Genomic DNA, 22,977 nt, shown 5'->3' with positions numbered 1-22,977 from the left:
ATGCCCCATATCTCAACCTCTTTCCCCCTTATGGACAATCTTTCTCAGAAATTTCCACCTCTTGTGATTTCTTCCCCAGGAAACTTTGACTGCTGCAATCACAGAAGCTCCCGTCCTCTGTGAAATTTTAGCCTTGCCTGAGGGAGAATGGGGGAGCCACTCTGATTGGCCACCATCCCCATTCGTCTACTTTGGGGAAAGAGCAGCCAATCAGAGCTTCTGCAGAAGCAGGCAGATCTCTCCTCTCTCTCCTCAGGATCTTTTAGGGGAGGAAGAGGGGGAAGAAGGAGCAGTGAGAAGGGAGAGAAGGGGATCTTGCCCCCACCCAAGACTGGAAAGGGGTTGGAAGACGAAGCACCCTGGGAGCTTCAGGGCCAGGACTGAGTGGGGACAGAACGAATGTGAGGGTAAGGCAGATTTTATGTGGGGACTGCATAATTAGTGGCTGAGCTGAGGGAACAGGACTGGGCTGGGACACTGAATGAATAATTAGAATTCTGGCGAGAAGCTGAAAGCTCTGCACCATGAGGCACTCGGCGAGAGCTCCTGCAGCACGGGCCAGACTCATCCTTCTCAATAAAATGGAGGGAACTAGAGACACTAATTCTCTCTCTCACACACACACGGGGGTCTGGTTCATGATTTTTAAACTTTTGGGATTGCCAATACTGCGCTCTTACCCCTGCTCAGGAGACTTGATTGGCCGAATTCCCTCTCCATCACCCAGAGTCTTTCTCTTTCACCCTGAGTACTGCCAACTCCAACCCTTCACAAGTCATGTGCTTTTAAAAAGTAATAAATGTTGGGCTCCTTTTATTTGCCTTCTGAAGTTTGTGCCTTTAGGGTTCAGAGCTTCAAAATCTCTCCACAACCACAAGGGCTAGAAAGTAACTTTAAAAAATAAATGAATCTGACATTGTGACATGATGCCAGGAGCTGGAGATTTAAGGAACACAGTAAATATGGCAGGAGTTCCTACAGGTATGTTAGCAACAAGAAGGTCAGGGAAAGTGTGAGACCCTTAGTGAACTGGGGAGGCAACCTAGTGACAGATGATGTGGAAAAAGCTGAAGTACTCAATGCTTTTTTTGCCTCAGTCTTCACAGACAAGGTCAGCTCCCAGACTGCTGCACTGGGAAGGACAGTATGGGGAGGAAATAAGCAGTCCTCATTGGTGAACGAATGGGTAAAGGACTATTTAGAAAAGCTGGACGTACTCAAGTCCATGGGGCTGGATCTAATGCATCCAACGATGCTGAGAGAGTTGGCTGATGTGATTGCAGAGCCATTGGCCATTATCTTTGAAAACTCATGGTGATTGGGGGAGGTCCAGGATGACTGGAAAAAGGCAAATATAGCGCCCATCTTTAAAAAAGGGCAGGAGGAGAATCTGGGGAACTACAGACCAGTCAGCCTCACCTCAGTCCCTGGAAAGATCATGGAGCAGGTCCTCAAGGAATCCATTTTGAAGCACTTGGAGAAGAGGAAGGTGATCAAGAACAGTCAACATGGATTCACCAAGGGCAAGTCATGCCAGACCAACCTGATTGCCTTCTGTGATGAGATAACTGGCTCTGTGGATATGGGGAAAACAGTGGACGTGCTATACCTTGACTTTAGCAAAGCTTTTGATATGGTCTCCCACAGCGAATTAAAGAAGTATGGAATGGATGAATGGACTATAAGGTGGATAGAAAGCTGGCTAGATCATCAGGCTCAATGGGTAGTGATCAACGGCTCGATGTCTAGTTGGTGGCTAGTATCAAGCGGAGTGCCCCAGGGGTCGATCCTGGGGCCGGTTTTGTTCAACATCTTCATTAATGATCTGGATGAGGGGATGGATTGCACCCTCAGCAAGTTCACAGATGACACTAAGCTGGGGGGAGAGGTAGATATGCTGGAGGGTAGGGATAGGGTCCAGAGTGACCTAGAAAAATTGGAGGATTGGGCCAAAAGAAATCTCATGAGGTTCAACGAGGACAAGTGCAGAGTTCTGCACTTAGGATAGAAGAATTCCATGCACTGCTACAGACTGGGGACCGACTGGCTAAGTGGCAGTTCTGCGGGAAAGGACCTGGGGATTACAGTGGACAAGAAGCTGGATATGAGCCAACAGTGTGCCCTTGTTGCCAAGAAGGCTAACAGAAAATTGGGCTGTATTAGCAGGAGCATTGCCAGCAGATCGAGGGAAGTGATTATTCCCCTCTATTCAGCACTGGTGAGGCCACATCTGGAGTATTGCGTCCAGTTTTGGGTCTCCCCTACAGTAAGGATATGGACAAATTGGAGACAGAGGGCAATGAAAATAATTAGGGGCCTGGGGCACATGACTTATGAGGACAGGCTGTTGGAACTGGGGTTATTTAGTCTGCAGAAGAGAAGAGTGAAGGGGGTTTTGATAGCAGCCTTCAACTACCTGAAGCGGGGTTCCAAAGAGGATTGAGCTTGGCTGTTCTCAGTGGTGGCAACTGACAGAACAATAGGCAGTGGTCTCTAGTTGCAGTGTGGGAGGTCTAGGTTGGATATTAGGAAAAACTATTTCACTAGGAAAGTGGTGAAGCACTAGAATGGGTTACCCAGGGAGGTGGTGGAATCTCCATCCTTAGAGGTTTTATGGCCTGGCTTGACAAAGCCCTGGCTGGGATGATTTAGTTGGGGTTGGTCCTGCTTAGTATTGGTACTGAAATGTGTGTGTGCTGGAGGGGGCAGCCTGAAGTGATTGTTGTGTGGGGGCAGATCTGAGGCCTCAGTTAATTGTAGTGGGGGCAGTCTTGGCAGGGACCCTCTTGCCTTCCCAAGACCTCTTGCCCCTGGTCCTTTAGGGATAGCTCAGGGAATAGCTTCAAACTATACTCAACCTAAGAACATCCATACTGGGTCAGACCAAAGGTCCATCTAGCTCAGTATACCAGTTTCTGACAGTGGCCAATGCCAGGGTGCCCCAGAGGGAATGAACAGAACAGGTAATCATCAAGTGATCCATTCTCTGTCATCCATTCCCAGCTTCTGGCAAACAGAGGCTGGGGAACTACCCCTACCCATCCTGCCTAATAGCTATTGATGGACCTATCCTCAATTAACTCATCTAGTTCTTTTTTAAACCCTGTTAGAGTCTTGGCCTTCACAACATCCTCTGACATAGAGTTCCACAAGTTGACCATGTGTTGTGTGAAGAAATACTTCTTTTTGTTTGTTTTAAACCTGCTGCTTATTAATTTCATTTGGTGACGCCTAGTTCTTGTGTTATGAGGAGTAAATAACACTTCCTTATTTACTTTGTCCACTCCAGTTGTGATTTTATAGACCTCTCTCATATCTTCCCTTATTCAGGCCCCAAGCAACCTGAACCACCCACCTCTCCTCCCCCATCTCCCTTACCCGTACCAGATGACAAAGCTGGTTTATTTTATTCTCACAGCAGTGAGACAGTGTCTTATATTTTAAAAACCAAAACTACCAACCTGCCGTAGATTAGTGCATAATGCCCAACAAACCGCAGCATCTCCCACTTTGGTCTCTTGGCGTACCTTTCAATGGCTGGTTTTGTACAAAGAGCAGGTTTGAAGGGGGAGAAGTACACTCCAGAGTGTACCCCCATTCTGTGAAGGGCAGCCCAGTCTTGTGTAAGAATGTGGGATAAGGGTGGCAGGAGAGGTCATCCTCCATTTTGGAAGGCGGGTCTCTGCACTGCAGGGTACAGCCAACACCATGCTCTGGTTGCTGTTGGACTCCATTACAGAATGTTTCATTAAAATTAATGTAAGAGTTCAATATAAGCTCTGCGTACCTTAATCAGGAGAACCCCATGTGACTCTACACCCTATATTCATCATAGTGATGTTATAATAATATGATTATGGCATAATTATGATGCATTTTGTACAAGATGGGTCATGTAAGGTGTCATCGGAAAAATTATGATTTGCTGAATATGATTATCCTATTTGTATGCACGTATCATTTTTGTATCTGAATTTATAAATATGACTATGGATCTGTATTTCAAATGGGCTTATTCTGGAAAACATCCAAAACCAACCTTTCAGATACAACAATGAAGAAGACAGACAGTGCTAATGACTCATCAGCAAAGACAATGGGCTGTGGAATAGCTTAGCCTTCCTGTAACTATTTCGGCCAGCCTATGAGTAATGGCTGTCATGACTCTGCAAGAGCATATGACCAGACTACATGACTCCGAACTCCATCTTGGGTACCTGTATTTTTTCTCAAACTAGTCTGGGAACCAAGTTTGAAAAAAGGGTTCCCGCTCTAGGGAAAAGCTATATCAGGCCAGGAGTGACATCATCGGTTGTTCTTCACTCCCCATAACTCAATACCTGAGAGAAGCTCCTAAAGAAAAAGATTTGGACTAGGGGAGGGGATCCCAACCTGCAAAGCAAATGCAGCTTGTCCCTTAAGAATCTACAAGCCTGCTTGTATCATCAGCCAGGGTGAGAAACTACTCATTCATACCCTATCTTTCTAGTATTTTAGGCTTAGTTCATGGTTTTGTTTATTTGCTAGGTAATCTGCTTTGATCTGTTTGCTATCACTTTTAATAATTTACAATCTAGTTTTTTGTAGTTAATAAATTTGTTTTATGTTTCAATCTAAACCATTGTGCCTTTAAGTGAAGTGTCCTGGGGGGGAAATCTCAGCTTGGTTAACACAAGTTTGTTGCATATTCCTCTTCACATTGAGGGAGGGGCGAACTTTATGAGTGTACATTGCACAGATTCCTGGGCAGGGCAAGACAGTACAACCTTGGGTTTATATTCCAGCAAGGGTGCAGGATGGAGGAGCTGGGAAATTGGCTGTTGTCTTGTGCCTGTCTTTGAGTATGGCACTCATGTAGCTCAGTTTGGGTGTGTGGTGTTGTGCTGGGTGATCACGGGACCTAGAGAGTCTGAGTGTCACCAACAGCACTGTGTAGGAAAGGCCAGGCCAGCTGGGAGGTTAAAGGGATGCAGCAGTTCCCACAGATCCCAAACTGCACCACAGGGGTGACAACCCGTCACACCCCACACACCTCTGACTGTGCCCTTTTGCTGAAACAGTTTTTAATGGACATCTCCATGGCTCTTTCTGGGGAGGCCAGAAGCTTCTTCAGAACTCTTAGGGGTCGGCTTCTCCTTACTCTTCAGGAGCGTTATTGATCAGCTGGGGATGTAGTCACCTTAAGTTGGCTTCATTCATTTTTCTCAGAGATCATTGTGGTAATCTCCTCTTCCCTTCTGAGCATGCTCACCTAAAGATCCTAGTTGGGTTTAACCCAGTCACCCCTCTGTTCAACCCACATGTGAAGCCAATGGGGGAGACTGGGAGAAGCTTCTGGGAACAATGTCATAAACATGGTACTCTGTTCTCTATCATATTGGAGGTGGAGGGAACAGCAGAAGCCCTGATTTCTAGAGATAGTAAAAAAAAATTGTCAAGTTTGTTTTTGATGGAAAATGCTGTTGAACAGAATAGTTTTGTTTAAAAAAATCATTCTGGGTGATTATTTTTTTAACAATTTTCAAAATATTTTGAAAAAAATTCCTACAGGCTGGGGAAAACCTCCCCACACACTCCCCATTTTGTTTCCCAGTGGAAAAGTCTGAGTGCATTTTTTCCCACCAAAACAAAATGAAATTTGTTTGATAAAAATGGAAAATTTCAAATTGGGTGAATGATTTCCATTTTATTTTTAACAAAAATATACTTCTTTTCAGCCAGCTCTGCTGCTTTCCTCAATGCTTCATGAAGATGGAGCCTTCGATTCAAAAAAAATCATAGGCACAGTACATGTAAGATGGAGATGATGTTACTTGGCACAGAGAAGCAGCCAAGAGCACTGGCAAAGCCTAAAATTCCTTCTTTTCATTTGTCCACATATTGGCAAAATGATATGAACTCTTACTAAGCCCTGCATTGTTTATGGACTCTATAGCTGTAATGATCAGAAATGCCACCTTTCAGCTTTCGCTGGCCAAGATATTCTATCCCTCTCAGATACAGCTCTCAGTACGGTTATCCATGCCTTTGTCCATTTGAGATTAGGCTGACTGGGACATGCACTGACAGGAGGCCTTCTGAAAGCTAAGCAGAGTTTGACAAGTGTATAAATAATAAATGTTTTAAAATGCATCAGCCCAGCGTTGAGGTAGGTCAGACAAACCAACTATTACGTGTCTGACTGCCAAGTTACATTTGATTGAACTTCAAAGTGCTGGCTCCTATCTATAAAGCCCTAAACAGTCTATTACAATTTGCATAGTGTGAGCATTGTGCTGGAGGATTCACAGACAAGGCCTGTTTCAAACAGCTTACAATCTAATCAGATTTTATATATATATATATATGGGAGAAGAGGAGCAATGAACAGCCTGACTGAACGATGCCACTGCTGCCATGAAGCTTATGGGAAACTGCCCCAACACAATGACTAGCTTGATGACCATTGGAAGCCTGCTTTGGATTTTATTCATTAGTTTTGTTAAATCCTATCATTAAAATAAAAAAGTATTGCTAGGTCCCTCAGCCAGGGACAGAGCTGAGTAACCACATGTTCCTATTACTGTTGCCCTGTTTGATAATCCTCTCCCACCCTCCAATTTATAGGATCTTTTCTTGAATTAGATAGTAAGTTTTGTTTTTCTCTGCGCAGTGTGTAGCATACTAGGGCCCTAGTCCTGAATAATACCAGAATGCAAATAATAATGAAGTTAAGCATGTTCTGTTAGCTCCACAATGCTTGCATCTTCAATATTACATGAAGAAGATAGGTCAGGGAGGGAGGATGGTGCAGTTCATCTATATTGCAGAGAGGGACAGGATGAAGCCCCAGAAACAAGATTGGGAGGCAGACATACTGGTGTGTACTTAGTCCTGTGGTGGGGCAGACCAAAAGGGGATAAGGTGATGGAAAGAGATGAGGAGGAAGATAGGCAGGGATTAGGATACACAGAGCCTTGAAAGTGATGACCCCCAGTTCTAGGTTTTGGCTCCATTTATTTCAGAGACAGCCGTTCTACTCAGGCCCTATCACAGTAACTGCTCAGAAATGAAAGCTGTTCTCCTTGGTGGGTCCTGCTGGAAATACACGTGAGCACTTGGGGTATCTGAGTATTTTCATACTGAGCTAGGACATGTCCTGGTTCAGATTTCTTGTAAACTGGATTTTAGAATCCTCAGAATTTTTAAAAAAGACGATTCTTGGCTTGTGCATACATTATTGCACCTACAGGTATTGCACATGTGCAGTTTGGAGACCCTGTGCATGCATAGGCTTAGCCCTGGGTGTCCACAATATCCAATTTGTGCACACTCACACAGTGAGTATTACTTTGGAACAGAAAAGGTGCTCTTCACCCCACAAAAGCACACAGAACCCCTTGCAATAAATTACGTCAAATTTCCACTCACTGAAACAAAAAGGACCAACTCAGAGACCTATACCCATTTTCAATCAGCAACAAGGGAAGTGCTTTGGCTCTAAGCCCACACCCAAAAGAGAAGGAATTGCCTAGTAAACCATTTGTCCTGGGTTTTGAAATTCCCTGGAAACACAAAGCACAGTGAGCTGTGCTGAGTCATTGAAGAGGAACATCACATATAAGCAAAAATAGAATTTATTTTATTGATTTTTGTCTGTTTAGACCACTAAGTTTGTAGGCATAAAATGTTAGAATGGATCCTTCCTACATTCTAACCCTCTCCCAGCACAACCCCCTTCATCAGTAGTATTCACACTCTGAGAACCCATTTCACCTTTTAGAGAGAAGGTAATTATGTCTTGTCAATTAGACTCAATCACTGAACTATAAACAGCTGCTGGCATATAACCATTCAGCCTCATTTACAACTGTGATAGCCTTTTAGCTGTTATAATTTTCACATACTCATGCTAGCATTTCCCCCCATACATTCTTCATAAAAATGTATGAGAAAAAAAACATGGAAATGGAGACAGCTAAGAGAAAGGGTACTACAAATGTTAAATGAAGATGAGGGTTATGTACCACCAGCTGTTTGAAGCTCAGTGATTGAGGGGCTAGTTGATGAGCAATGATTACCTCCCCACCCCCACTCATACAAGGGGAGGTGTGTTCTCATTCTGGATATCACTGATTAAGGGTCATGTGGGGAAGGCCCAAGAAAAATCCTCATATTTTAATTTGATAGTTGCATTTTTCTGGCTACAGTGAATGAAAACAAACCTCTTGCAACCAGCAAGGTACAATGTTAGGAACCAGAAGTCAAGCATCACATTGCCATGAACTGGCCTTTTTGCAATTTCTGCATCAGAGTTCATAGAAAGGACTTATCCTCTCATTCAGCTGAGCTATGATTCAGTTTTCATTGCCTTTTTTTAGGCTCAAAATTCGAATCCGGCACTAGGTCTAAGGAAAGTGCTAGGATGTCCTTTAGTGAGTCCTGCTGAGATGTCCAGCACCTAAAGGCAAAATTAATATATATTTGCACAGCACCGTAATTGTGCATGACATGTTTTAGGCAGATTTAAAAACAAGACATAGGATGAAATCGTGGCTCCATTGAAATCAAAAGCAAAACTCCCATTGACTTCTATGGAGTCAAGATTTCACATAGGATCCCTGTGCTAAGGAGCAATTATTCCAGGGCAAAGACCAGCAAAAGTGACAACAGCCCATGACAGGGTGTGGCATAGAGAAAACAAAGGATTAGGCCGGGGAGATAAGGAATTTGGGACAAATGGGCTGAAATTCATTCCAGAACAGAGGTGATTCATCAGGCCCTCTTCACCATGGAAGACCTACTACAGCAGTGGTTCTCAAACCTTTGTACTGGTGTCCTCTTTCACATAGCAAGCCTCTAAATGCGACTCCCACCTTATAAATTAAAATCACTTTTTTATATATTTAACACCATTATAAATGCGGGAGGCAAAGCGGGGGTTGGAATGGAGGCTGACAGCCCGCGACTCCCCATGTAATAACATGGCGACCCCCTGAGGCGTCCCAACCCCCAGTTTGAGAACCTCTGTACTACATCATAGCGTAGGAAGGACTGAAGTGGCACTAAGTAGAGCTGGGGGATGTTTTTTGCTTTAATTTTCCATCAGCTTTTAACAAAAGAAACAGAAAAATAAAGTTTGTCAGTGTTTTGTTTATCAGAACGCAACACTTCAGAATTTAAAAATGATAACAACCTTTTGGCCAAGTCTCCTCTTTAGTGTAGATGGTGTGTAGGCCTTCTGTGTTGGCATGGCCGTCACCACGAATCCACTGGGGACACGTGCTGAACTTGTGTTTCTGGTTAGTGCCACCAGTGCACTTTCTACAACGCGATGGCAGGACAGACCAGCTGGTGCATAGTTTTACCATTTTCTTAGCATGCCAGCACTAAAGCAGCTGTGTTGAAGAAATGCTTATATTTTGTGATGTGGTTTCCTTCCGGAGGATCTGTGGCAAACAAGGGATTTTTACAGAGAATTCTGGGGGCAGAGTTGCTTCCTGGGTATCGGGCACAGGCATGGGCTCAGGTTCCTGAAAGACAAGATTGCCGTCTCTCTTTCAGGGCTGGCGTAGATGATCTGAAATGAATATGTTACACTTAGAAAATACCCAGACACCGCATCAGTGATTTCTCCTCCAGTGGGAAACTGACCTGCAAGGCCCCAACATATGCCACTGCCTACCAGATGGGCTACAACAAAGTGTATATAATAGATGCACATCTTAAATGGAGGGAATATCCATAAGGTTGCACAAGAAAATGGAATACATTTGTCATATGGACCATATCTTTTTTTTAATCTACCTGTAAAGTGTCATGCAAAGCTCTGGTGTTTCAAAATATAGACTCCAACCAATAAAATGAAATATTTTTAAACAATGTGTTACTAGATTGTGAAATCCATTGCCACCAGAAGTTGAAGCCAAGAACTTAGCAAATCAAGGCAATTGGACACTTATGTGGATAGCAACGATATAGAGAATAATCATAATTAATGACAACACATTTTGCAAGGGATATTATATCCATGCTTTAGGGTTTGAGCCGATCTATTAGAGACCAAGATGAGACCTAATATGAGAGACCAGTTACCATAAATCTGCCTAATGTGGTGGTGTTCCTCTCTTCCTCTGAAACTGGGCACTGTTGGAAGCAGGAGACTAGACTACATGGGCCTTGATCTGATCTAAGGTATGTCCACATGCAGTGATGAGCTGCCAAAATCTTAAATGGTTCCCTATGGGTCTTGGCGGCGAGTCCTTCAGTGCTGCCGAAGACCCGGAGTGAGTGAAGGACCCGCTGCCGAAGACTTGGAGCTCCACCCGGTGAGTACAAGCCCCACTTTTTTTTTTTTTTTTTTAAGTCATCCCTGCTGGGGCCCCATTGAAACTGTTCGAATCGGGCCCAGCACTTCCTAAAGCCGACCCTGCACATCGGGGTTCCAAAATTGTATCAGGGGCTGGGTAGAGAAGGCTGTGCCTCCCAAAATAGCCTGTCCCCCCCATCCAACCCCCACCCATGTCCTACCCATGACTGCCCCCCTCAGAACATGCAAGGGCCACAAGCAACTCATCAACCACCCCCCCACAACTGCCCTGCCGGACCCCTGCCCACTCCCTACCCAACTCACCCCGCTCCCTGTCCTGACTCCCTTGACCCCATCCACCATCACCCTGACAGACCCCCAGAAGTCATGCCTATCCAACCCCCCCGTTCCCTGTCCCCTGATCGCCCCCCCCGAATCTCCATCCCCTCCAACTGCTCCCTGCCTTATCCAACCCCTCTTCTCAGCCCCGGTCTGGCTCCCTTACCATGCTGCTCAGGGCAGCACATAAGGATGCTGCACAACCCGCTGGAGCTTGCAGCCCCCTCCCCTTGCCACTCAAAGTAGCAAGAGCTGCAGAGCTGCCTAGAGCACTGGTGCCAGTGGCTCAGCATGCTGTGGCTGTGTGTGTGTGCGCGTGGAGGGGGAATGGGGGAGAGGCTGGGGGAGTCTCCCCAACTGGGAGCTCAGGCGGACCGGAGACAGGATGGTCTTGTGGGCTGGATGTGGCCCGTGGACCAGAGTTGTTTGTCCGCCTGCCCTCCCCTTTCACAGCTGGTTCTACACCGGCTTCTAAATTTAACCACTGGCTCCAGCTCACCAGTGTCCATACCTTGAATAGTGTGTGCAGTTCCAGTCATGCCATCTCAGAAAGATGTATTAGAATTGGAAAAGGGCAACAAAAATGATTAGGTGTAAGGAACAGCTTCTGTACGAGGAGAGATTAAAAAGACTGATTTTTCATCTTAGAAAAGAGTTGACTAAGAGGGATATGATAGAGGTCTATAAAATTATGACTGGTGTGGAGAAAGTAAATGAGGACGTGTTTACTCCTTCACATAACAAAAGAATCAGGGGTCACCCAATGAAATTAATAGGCAGCAGGTTTTAAACAAACATAAGTAGTTTTTTACATGATGCATAGTCAAGCTGTGAAACTTGTTGCCAGAGGATGTTGTGAAGGACAAAATTGTAAGTGTTCAAAAAAGAACTAGATAAATGAATGGAGGATAGGTCCATCAACTGGCAATTAGCCAGGAAGAGCAGGGATACACAACCCTGCTGTAGGTCAGAGGGTCTCAAACTGTGGGTCATGAGGTTATTACATGGGTAGTCATCAGCTGTCAACCTCCAACCCGAAATACTGCTTCTGCTCCAGCATTTATAAGTGTTAAATGTAAATAATGTGTTTTTAATTTATAAGGTGGGGGGTCGCACTCAGAGGCTTGCTGTGTGAAAGGGGTTAGTCATGCAAAAGTTTAAGACCCACTGCTCTAGGTGTCCCTAGCCGCTGTTTGTCAGAAGCAGAGTGGTTGACAGAGGCTGGATTGCTCAATGATTGCCCGTTCTGTTAATTCCTTCTGAAGCACCTGGTACCAGCGATTGTCAGAAGACAGGATATTGGGCTAGATGGACCATTGGTCTGACCTAGTCTGGCCATTCTTATATTTTTATGTAGTATGGTAATTCCTATGTAGCACTCCTTAATAGAAGAAGGAAAATGTACCTTATGTTGGAAACTTAGCACTTGCCTATGACTGCATCACCTGCCCTCTAGGCCAGTCTACACTTATGGGTTTTGCTGACATACCAGTAGCTATGTCAGTTATGGGTTTGAGTTTCTGGTTAGTTTGACAGACACATGGCTACGCCTGCAAAAGCCCTAATGTAGATACAATTGTATGTGGGGGAAAGGGGTGTAAAAAAGTACTTTTTGCCAGTAGAGCATTTCACTCGCTAACCCAGTATAAACGATGCTGGCAGAAACGCTATTTTTGCTGGCATAACCTGTCTATACTAGGATGATTATGCTAGTGTAGCTATACAGGAAATAGTTTTAAGTGTAGATAAGGCTTAAGCCATCTATCTGGGACTTATTCTAACGTTGCAAACCCTTTCAAACTTCAATATGCCAGAGGCTGAGGACAGGCAAGGTTCAGAGTCAGGGAAGTAACAGGTTCTCTAGCTCTTACAATTTTAATTTCATGCCCTCCAAGCCCTGCATATTTGGATTCATGGTAACTAAGGCACCTAGTTTTACAGATAGACAGGGTCATGAAATAGTCCCAAGAACATTTTAAAAATTCCCTAAAACTATTTGTTAAAAAAGTTTCTGTACCATGCAGAATATGTAACGATGTGGAATAGTGTAAACATTTCATCAACATTCATTTGGGATCAACTGCATAATTCACTTGGGATTTAGATGGTTATGAGACATGTGACCACCCAAACTTATGCTGATAAAACCTGTATACCCCCACCACACACATTGATGGTAGTATACATTCTGGCCAGGGAACTGCACAAAACGAGGTCACTCGAACAGTACTCAATTGGTGGAATATAGGACAAGAAACAGGAAGACCTGAAATATTCTCTCTCCTAAGGAGTCTCAAAATTTTTCATGGTGTGGATCACATCCTACCAGAAAGATTCTCATGGATCCTCCTTTCTCCCATTCTCGATCACAGGCAACCTCCCTTCCCACTTGCAGCTATAATTTTCCTGTGTTAACTGCAACAAGAGCTTACACAGAAAGATAAAGAAGATATGTAAATGTATGTGTAGCTGTCTTTTAATGTAATGCAAGATTTGGAGATAAGGAACACCAGCACCATGTGATCAGCCAACAGTCTGAAGACGCTTGTTTAGTTCGAAGGGTAGATATTCAGCCACACAGATGCAGAATTCCTTTAGCAGCAACACAGTTCAAAGATCTAAAAACAAATTTAGATGTGAGCTTTCGTAAAATGGCCAGTACTTAACTTTGGGCAGGTGGCCTTGATGCAATAGGGCCCAATCATGCAACCTTCATACGAGTACATCCTCATTCTCATGAATAACCCTACTGAAATCAATAGAGCTCTATTCAGGTTAATGAGGAATACTTGCCTGGGTCCTCTGGTTTTTAAAGCAAATGGTTTCAAATAGAAAGGTTGACTCAGAGTGAATTGGGGACCCAAAGTCTTTCAAACCTGTAGAACAGAATAAAAGTCTTGAAGGAATGGTGATAAAGGTTAATGAAACAATGTATTAAATTTTTTCTATCCCCCTTATCCCTCCCTCAGCTCCCAGTTTTGTTCACGCTACAAATTGGGAAACTGTGTTCTAAAAATCAGGTAATCAAAATGCAAGTAACTTGATGCAAGTTAATAGATCAGCTCCTATGAACAGCTGACACACAGGGAAGAATGGCAGAATTAACTGTTTAGCCCAGGGATAGGGGTGGGCCCTTTGTTTCAGACTTTTAAAGCTACGTTGTGGGCAGACCAATACAAATGGAAACAATACTTCTTGCTAAACTTATATTCATGCTTTGTACATTCTTTGTGAAAAGGTGTAAGTAAAAACTGCATTAAAATATTCAAAAATAGCTTTTAGCTTGAAAGAAATGTACTAAAATGCATGAGACAAAGAACCACGAAAGCTTATGTGCCAATACTTCTGTTAGTCTAGGGTGTCACAGGATTCTATCGCTTTTTACAGATCCAGACTCACACAGCTATCCCTCTGATACTTGACTCAAATGGGTTTTAATTTCACAAATCCTTACTGCAGGCATCCTACACAAATTATTTCAGAATTAGCCTTCGTAAACATTTTCCATGAAGCTTCTTAAAATTGATTTTATTTTGGATAAAATTAAACACCGTTTTGTACAAACAATAGGCTATTCCTGTAGATTTCAGCATAAGATCCAGCACATCCGAGATATTTAATTTACATGAACTTCTTACTTAAACTTTCTGAGATCTCGATGAATCAGTGTTCACTAAATGCCTACTGTGGGCATCTGTGATTTAAGGACTTTGGGAATGTCATGATAGTCTATTCTGAAGTTGGAGGATATTTTCTCTGGTTCTAGGCTCAGCAACAGTTATAGGCTGCTACATTATATTGAAAGTTTACAAGCTATTTCACATGCAGCAGTCAATCTCAAAACTTATTTTTTATTATGAACATACTGGGGCCCTTCTTATGTGAGTTATCTTACATACATTCTTCACAATACTCTAACACATTTTTATGTAAATAATGGTGCCTTGAAAAAAATCACACTACAAAATGCGAGACAAGAGTGTGAATGTAGGATCCGGTTCTGACTGCTGCTAAACTGATATATTTAAGTGAGTGGAATGACTCTCCATTGACTGATATAACTATATTCAGAATTTGATCCATGGTGATCATACTGGGGTCATTTACACCTTTGTATCATGTCTTGAATTATGAACATATTGTCTGGCACTGGTTAGGCAAGTGGCCACTCATAACTGTGACATTTAGATTACTAACTTAGGCAAAAGCCATATTTTTACTGTTACCTGCCCCTATCCCCTTTTGTCTGCTTATTCACCTGTGGTGTCTTAAAAAAAACTAAATTGCAGCATCTCTGGGTCATGGATTGTCTTTCTGTTCTACTCATTTGCAGTGCCTAGAAAAAGAGACCCTGCCATGTGATTGGTCATCTGTGGGTGCTACCACGAACTAACAATGATACATGGTATTTGTAATTAGTGACAAACGTGAAGTGTATGTTGTGCATAAGAACAGGATACAAAGGCAATCTGCTACAAAGAAAAGGAAAAAATATTTTATTTACACAATTTAGTTACAATAAATACCCTTAAATACATACTGACATTTGAAGTATGGAATCACATATAGGGAACTTGTACATTATTTCTGTGTTTTCATTTTTACATTCACACCTAACATATACCACAGAAAGATATCTAATGCAAATGGAAGGACTTGGTATAATCAGGCATATAACACTTAAGAAATGAGAAGTAAAATAATGTGTGTAGATGATGCAGTAGAAAACATGATGCAGATGAACCCACAGTGGAGTCCGTATCATGATACAGTCGCCTCTTGAATTTATATTCTGAACTCCTAATAAACACAAGCTTCATAATCCAGATTAGAACAGTACATTTTAAATTATAGTTTCAATATACCCAAATATATCCAGCACTTAAGAGTTTATAGGTTAGGAAGGATCACATTCAGTAATAGTAACAGAGGTAGAATTGTGTGGACAGGTGCTTATTACTTCTAAGTGGCAATGATAAATACTATTACTATCACTGAATTCAAGAATACAATTCCTGCAGAAATAAAGGGGAGGAAAAAGTTAGTAATTAGTCTTATATCTCCTGGTATGCCACAGAAGCTGGAGCATATCTGGAAACTGCTGTCACTCCCCTAAGTGGAAAAGAGCTGTGAAACAAAATGGTTGTTATATTTTCCCACGTCTTTGGAATGTTCAACACATCCTAAAGTGTGAAACCTCTAAAAATGACCCCTCCTTTGGGTGGCAGCTGTTTATGTTCAATCACTTACAACTAACATCTGTAGGAAAGACGCAGCAGTACAACTTACTTTCAATATAGGCGACTAAAACATTGTATTAGGGAACTAGACTAGAGAATGATTCTGAGAGATGGGTACTACAACTGTCACACAGACAGAAAGAGAAAGTTTTGGACAGAAATGAGAAGAACATCAAGGAAAAGACAGCAGTAAAGAATTAACATTCTTGCAGGTAAACTAGGAGCGAGGGGAAACAGAGAGGGGACAGAGAAAGGGTGAGGAGAACCAAGGTGACTAGGGATAACTTGGTAATAAAATAAAGTGTTATGACTTGTTTTAATGGTGTATCTTCTTAAGAGTGTGAATTATATGGTCCACTAAAGACAGATGACCAACTGTAAATAAATTCATTAATCTTGTCTTTGCTGTATCTGTAAATGAAAATGTGTATTAATTTGAAAGTTAATATTACTGAAAATTCCCATCTCCTGCAAAGTAGTCCTGCAAAAAATTGTTTCATTATTGAAAATAAGTAGTTTTATTTCTATTTATGCAAAGTAAACCTGGCAGACACTAGAAAAATTACTATGCACAATGAAAAGCCTGAACTATGAAATGCATTAAAAAAAGGTAAAAATAGCAGTAAAAAGCTTCATTTAACAGTGATTTTCCATATAATCACAGACACTATTTCAGCCATAACATATTTTATGTAACTATACACAGGACTGTTTTTTTAAATATCCTACATTTAATCTGTAATACATTTTAAAATAGCGTCAGCTCAGTTAACTGGGATGCTGTTCAATTAAAAATCCTTGATGTAAACCTGTTAAGAAATTATTAAATATGTACAATGACCCCTTGCCATTTAGAGTTAGAAAAACACAGTGTCCAACTTGAGAAGTGAGAAAGCAGTGCAAGTGCTTAAAGACCCAGTGAAAACAGCCTTCCCATTAAGTTTTACACAGTGCAAAAGACAATGTACTTCCCACCAAAATAAGCAAAGAAATGGAAACCAAAGATTAAAAAAAAAACAAAAAAAACCCTGCAAAAGGTAGTGCTAAAGAGTAAAATAAATGATCCTTCCCAACCATATTATACCAGAAGATGGTATACGTGAGGATCCAATATGAATCAGTGTTTTTGTACACAAGACCTTGCGCTCATGTGGATAAGAAGTTAAAATGTAGGCAATTTTTAAGATAAAATTAACTAGGTTACAAAAAATCTTACATAAAATCCTTAGGATTTAATACTAACTTAAAAAAATACTTCCAGAATTCAAACTGTTGAATTGATTCATATTTAAAGAACGGTGCTAAGTAATATTTCAGAATCAAAGCCAGTTTAAAGGTAACATTGAAATAAGAGCCTTAAATTACCCTAATGATTTATTCCTCTCAAAATCTAGTGGACTTTCTTTAATCTGTCTAGTGCCTCTTTCCCCCACATTTATTTTTCATCCAACACTGCTGCTAGAAAAATCAAAGTACCAAAAAGGGCTACAAAGAAAAAAGTTCCGCCTAGAGGACCAACACTAGAAATCCTGTCTAACAAGAGTATGTGAAGCCAGAAGCATATCCTTGGGGTGGAAACACACTTAGAATCTTGCAGTACTAATGGGGAGGACAATATAACATCTACAGGAGTATGGTGGAGCACAAATCTAGGACACACCCAGAAAAGTCAAACTATGGATAAAGGCAACACCCACAGCTACTTCTGCTAATTCTAGGAAGCGCCCACAGCATCGTCTTAGAAAGGGCCAATCTTTTAAAACTGACCAGACTGAAGATACTATATGGTGTAAACATTAAAAAAAATAATTCATGACCAAATAAAACGTTCTTATTTATTCCCCAAAGTAGTCAGAATCAGTTGCTATAATGTACCTACGGTAATAAATGTAGTCATACAGAGGCATGCTGAGAATACCTACACTTTTGTAAAAGTTCTTCAGACTAAATCTTTGCAATGGAATCCAACTATGAAAGGAATTAAGATGCCCAATGAAGATCTAGTAGTTTACTTACTAAGAGGGCCTTATGCAGAGCTGTGAAACTTAAAAGTGAGTTTTCAGAACCAACCCCCAAATGGGAATTAAACCTATTCGTTTGAAGATTTATTTTTGTCTTATGTTCTGTAGATTTGACTTCAATACTTATAATCATCATCATAATCTTTTGTCCAGTTACACTGGAGATGAATCAGTCATTCTTGGCCCACATCAGCCTGCTAAATTAAAAAAAACTGTCATTATAGTTTATAAAACATTTTGTAGCGATTCCTGTATTTATGAAGATTCTGTAGGTCTGCACTTACGCCTCTCCCTATCCATAGGATTTTACCAAGCTCCTCAATTATGTTTAACGGTTTCTTTTCATTATATAAAACGTGCCACTCTGCTCTCTGAGACCAACTTCTTTGTACTTATACAACATAAAGAACCCTGCCAGAAACCAAAACCTTGGTCCGACATGAGAATGTGAAGATCTAGTGTAATGTATAATCCGCTTAACCTTTAAGGACAAAGGCCTTTTAAAGAAATTAAGAACATTCTTCTATAATTTCACACATAATATGGCCAGACCAATCTAGTAGCCAAGATGTGATATGATAGAGTAAAATGAACTTAGAAGTGCCACAAGATCAAAACAAGATAACTGAAAAAGAAAATATATATATATTTGGCTCCACATAATCACCTACTATATTTACCTATTAAAATAGTGTTACTAAATTTAAGTTTCTCTGAAACTTGTGAACAAATAATACACAGATCAGGATATATGTATTGACTTACTAGCATCTTTATAAAAAATTGAAGAGATACACAAAAACACATCAACATTTATGGAACTATGTCCATTAAACTTAGATAAGACAACACAAAAAAACTAACAAGTAGCTAAGATGTGGTTGAATTGTAAGCACTCTGCGTAACATCTTTTAATTTTAAAAGTTCCATATTTACATTGTATATTAAATGCAATTTTTGCATTCTGCATCTTATTTTAAATGCATGATAAAGAAAGAACAAGATAATGGTTGCAACAGATCTTCCAAGAAAATTAACTGAAGATGGCCAGATTTAATGAAGTGCTGTAAGAGAACATGGAAATAACAGTTTTCTAATGTTACCTCTACCTTCCTTTGTTTTTCTGGGAGTAGCCACAACAAATGGAACCAAACTGTGATGCTATCGTTCAAACTGGTCATTGCCAGTAAATCCAGTTTTAAGTTAGGAGTTTATTACTGAAGATATGTTTTATTGAAACCTTTTTAATGCATGCCTAAACCTAATAGTGGTTGTTACTACTGTACCTTTTTGAAGATCATCCTGTTCAAAAGATCTATAATATACAGGATGTATGTATGTATAATTGTATCCATATAAACATACATACATACAGAACATACTCACAGTTCCCATATGATACCCAGCTACTGTGATAAGCAGCTACAGTCACTACCAAATATGTCTGCACTCTATCTATGCACAAGCAGTAATCTAAAGTAACGGTCTATAAAGAGGGATATATACAATTATTAAACAATGCTTACATCGCTCCAATCTATTCGGTAAGTTAAGGAGACATTGCTCATGTCTTTGTTTTCAATGCCACAGGATGGTTATGGGGGGAAAAGTTTAAAAAACCCTGGCTAAAAATTCTTAATCCTGTAGTTGCAAAATGTTGTTCTCCTAGGGACTGATTCAAAACCCACTGAAGTCAGTATGAGACCTTCCACTGACTTCTTCAGGTTTTGGATAGGGCCTCTATTCTTTAGAGGTCTCAAAAAAGCTCATATTCCAACATCATCATCTGCCTACTGCTGGACTCCCCCTACTGAGCTATTTCTAGCCACATCCGACCCATACTTCCATGGGCAGACACTCAGATCCATTTATTTTCCAGATTTTTTCCAATCTTCCCCTCACAGAGAAGCTGTTCCTTAACAGTGGGTACGTCACCACCTTTAATGGCCCATCTGAGATGCAAGCATTCCTTTTTAACAATAAAAAATACAATATTTGTGGGGTTTAGTAATGGTGGATGTGAGGAGGGAAGAGCACTAGTGAAGGCCGAGCACCGTGGAAGTCAGGTGTCATGCTAGCCTTCAGATACAGCCCCACCAACTCATTTCTACCTGTGACACATCTGCTACTCCCAGTCTTGGATCTGTCCTGAGCAAAGAACATCAACTGTGCTGCACTGCGCCAAATGTTATGAGTTAGAGATATGCAAATACGAGAAAACCCACCTTCATACATGAATATTCTAATGATCTTACTGTGATCTGCTAAGATGCAAATGGCTTTAGAAACTACTATTCCTTAAACATTTTCCTTTTCCCATTGTAATAATGTTAATACACTACATTATTCTCATATTATTTCAGTGGAAAAAGAAAGCAGTTTTACCTAGGAAACTTTAGACACTATTTATTGCTCAATCATTAATTTTTAGTAACTTCTACTTAATTGGAAATCAGTACAAAAAACTCTGCTGTGAGACAGCCAGTTAGAAAGAACTTTGTCACCACTAAATCTTACATACAAGCTAAGGTTTACCACAGCTAATTTGCTTCAACCTGCCATTCTTCCATATTCTGGCACTTATTTAGACCCCATCCACAAGCTCCTGCAGATTCACTACACCATGTTAGTGTTTTTTTTCTTTCCGTTACTTGAGTATCCTCAAAGACTATGAAGTTTCCATAGGTGCCCACTTCAAAAAATAGGTCAGCACTCAAAAGTATATCCTAAAAATAAAGAACGAAGGAAAACCCCAGCAAATAAAAACTAAAAAAATGTTTCATAAAACCTGCAATCGGATATAAACAATGGCATTTTGCTAAATTTGTCCAAAAGTAACTGAAAACTTGTTCCTTTGGAAATACCATCCAGATGGTTCTAACCTAAAGGAAGTATAATGAATTTTAACAACTATAAAATGCAATCTCCTTTCATGTTTGCACATAATTTTTAGAACTGCCAATTTCACCCGCAGCATAACATCCTCATAATCCCATCTTTGTGGGGAACACCATGCCACAATTCTAATGCCTTTGCTATAATTTTTTTTTTTTTTTTTTTAGTGGTTTAGCATTAGTCACAAAATAAATTTCAAGGAAAAATACTAATTGACAAAGATTAAGAGGAAGCATACTCTGCAATAGTGGCACAAAGAAACACGATTGGGAATGTACCACATTCTCTGTGTCACTCTATTTTTAAAATGAGGGTAAGTGTTTCACTTTTTCCCCATATCTTGCAATCCCATTTAAAAAACAATCTAAACTGTAATAAATTACTACTTGGAGTAAACTACCCCATTATGCTACTGAAAGGTGAAGATAAAGATCCTTCGTTTTAAATTGGGGGGGGGGGGAGGAAATGTAGCAATGTTACTCCTACAAAGTGTTTTCATTTCACAAAGGGAGGGCGAAGGAGTAAAGAGGGAATGTGTCAGACTAGAAGATGCAAAAACCGATCTAACATATTTACAAAAACAGAAACTACAGCCTTCCAGTGTCACCTCCAAAGCCTTTCAGAATATTATCAATAATCAAGACGACCACGTCTTAATCTATATAAGAATGCACCTTCTATCTCCTCAGAGGAACAACACACGCGTTTTGTTTAGAGAAGTGAGTTCTCATATAAATACCATGCACTGAAGATAAGAGCAACCATTATCAAATATTCTTTGCTATGAAGAAACTTTTTAAATTTTTCAATTAAGTGTTCTTTTTCTCATCAAGTCACTGTGATCACACAGTATGATTTTGAAGAACAATGTCTACATGCACTGTAAGCACTTTGAAAAAAAAAAATCTGTAGTTCCATGGGGTTACAACTGAATGTGAAGAAACTGAACACAAAACTCCACTTTGCTAGATCCTCTTAGGTTCAGCTTATCTTGAGGAAATCTTGTTCCTTCCTGTAGTTCTACAGAGCAGTTAAAGAAAGACTGTAAACTGAAAAGATTTCAGATCCTGATGGTTTTGCCTTTGTATCTTCTCCATGTGTAGCTCCACAGTATGTTTCTATTAGCGTTATCAGCTATGCTCACTCAACTATCAAAGCCACGTTAATGTGGGATAGATCTATCATATGCCTGTAAAACGTTAAAGAAATAGTTAGTATATTCGGCACACAAACTTATACTACTATGTGTATGGAGAGTAGAAAACGAGGTTTTATGAAGGTCATTAGTAAAATATATGTTTGAATATGGACTTGACGTCATGGTCTCCTATGACAGTTTCATATTCATCTTTTAAAAAGGGCAGATAAACTAAAGAATGAATCAATGGCTAAATATTTACCTGTGGAATTTCTGTTGAAATGCTAATGCATGTGCTGGTTCCTTAAATTTCGCTATGGCTTTCCGTTGCTGAGGAAGCATCTGTAAACTCTATGGAAGACAAAAAACACAGTTATTTTCTCAGATATGATCACTTTCTACAAAAAAATTCATTATCTTTGTTTCAGAGACATTGCAAAACTGGTCATTTTTCTGTTACCAGAAATGCTTGTTGGCCTGTAAAAGGGAATTAGAATGTTACTGTTATTTACATAGCTGAGATGTGAAACTGGAGTTCCCTATTGTTCTATATGGAGAGCTTTCAGTCGAGTTGGAAACGTACTGGAGCTTTCCAAGAGACGAGGTTAAGAGTCCAAACTAACAATTGTACAGATGGGGAAACTGAGGAAGAGATGCCTAAGTCTCTTGTTGAAGTTTAGGGCCTAACCCTTCAATCTGATCCATGTGGATGGACCATAGCATCTGCAAAGAGCCCCACTAACTTCACTGGGAGTATCCAATAGGTCTAGCCATGGGAATCAGATTGAAGGATTAGGGATACACACAAGACAGACAGTAACAAAACCAGATACAAAATCCAGATCTCCTGACATCAAGCCATGTGCTGTAACCACTAGGCCACATTCCATCTGTATTTTCATAAAAATATATAGAACTGGCTTTTGATAGACATTAGGGGAAATTTACAGAATGTATAGAAATACAATAGTTACAGTGCTTTGGTAACTCCTGATTGCCAGCTAAAATGAGAAAAGACGGTTACTCACCTTTGTAACTGTTGTTCTTCGAGATGTG

At 40.7% G+C, this 22,977-nt stretch overlaps 1 protein-coding gene across 2 annotated transcripts in view; it reads right to left on the bottom strand.

Annotated features, from left to right (window-relative positions):
• Positions 1-15,100: 15,100 nt before the first annotated feature.
• RBM33 (RNA binding motif protein 33) overlaps positions 15,101-22,977 on the bottom strand; it is a 185,594-nt gene continuing 177,717 nt past the window's right edge. For both annotated transcript variants that reach the window (XM_075062195.1, XM_075062196.1), the window contains exons 18-19: positions 22,184-22,272; positions 15,101-21,972 (exon numbers count right to left, since the gene is read on the bottom strand). In XM_075062195.1, the coding sequence (XP_074918296.1) occupies positions 21,924-21,972; positions 22,184-22,272 (138 nt within the window). In that variant the 3' untranslated portion in view covers positions 15,101-21,923. The remainder of the gene's footprint in view (positions 21,973-22,183; positions 22,273-22,977) is intronic.

The sequence above is a fragment of the Chelonoidis abingdonii genome, chromosome 2 (assembly GCF_003597395.2).
Source record: "Chelonoidis abingdonii isolate Lonesome George chromosome 2, CheloAbing_2.0, whole genome shotgun sequence".
Taxonomy (NCBI): domain Eukaryota; kingdom Metazoa; phylum Chordata; order Testudines; family Testudinidae; genus Chelonoidis; species Chelonoidis abingdonii.
Note: the sequence above shows the minus strand (reverse complement) of the source record. Positions and strands in the feature narration are given on the sequence as shown.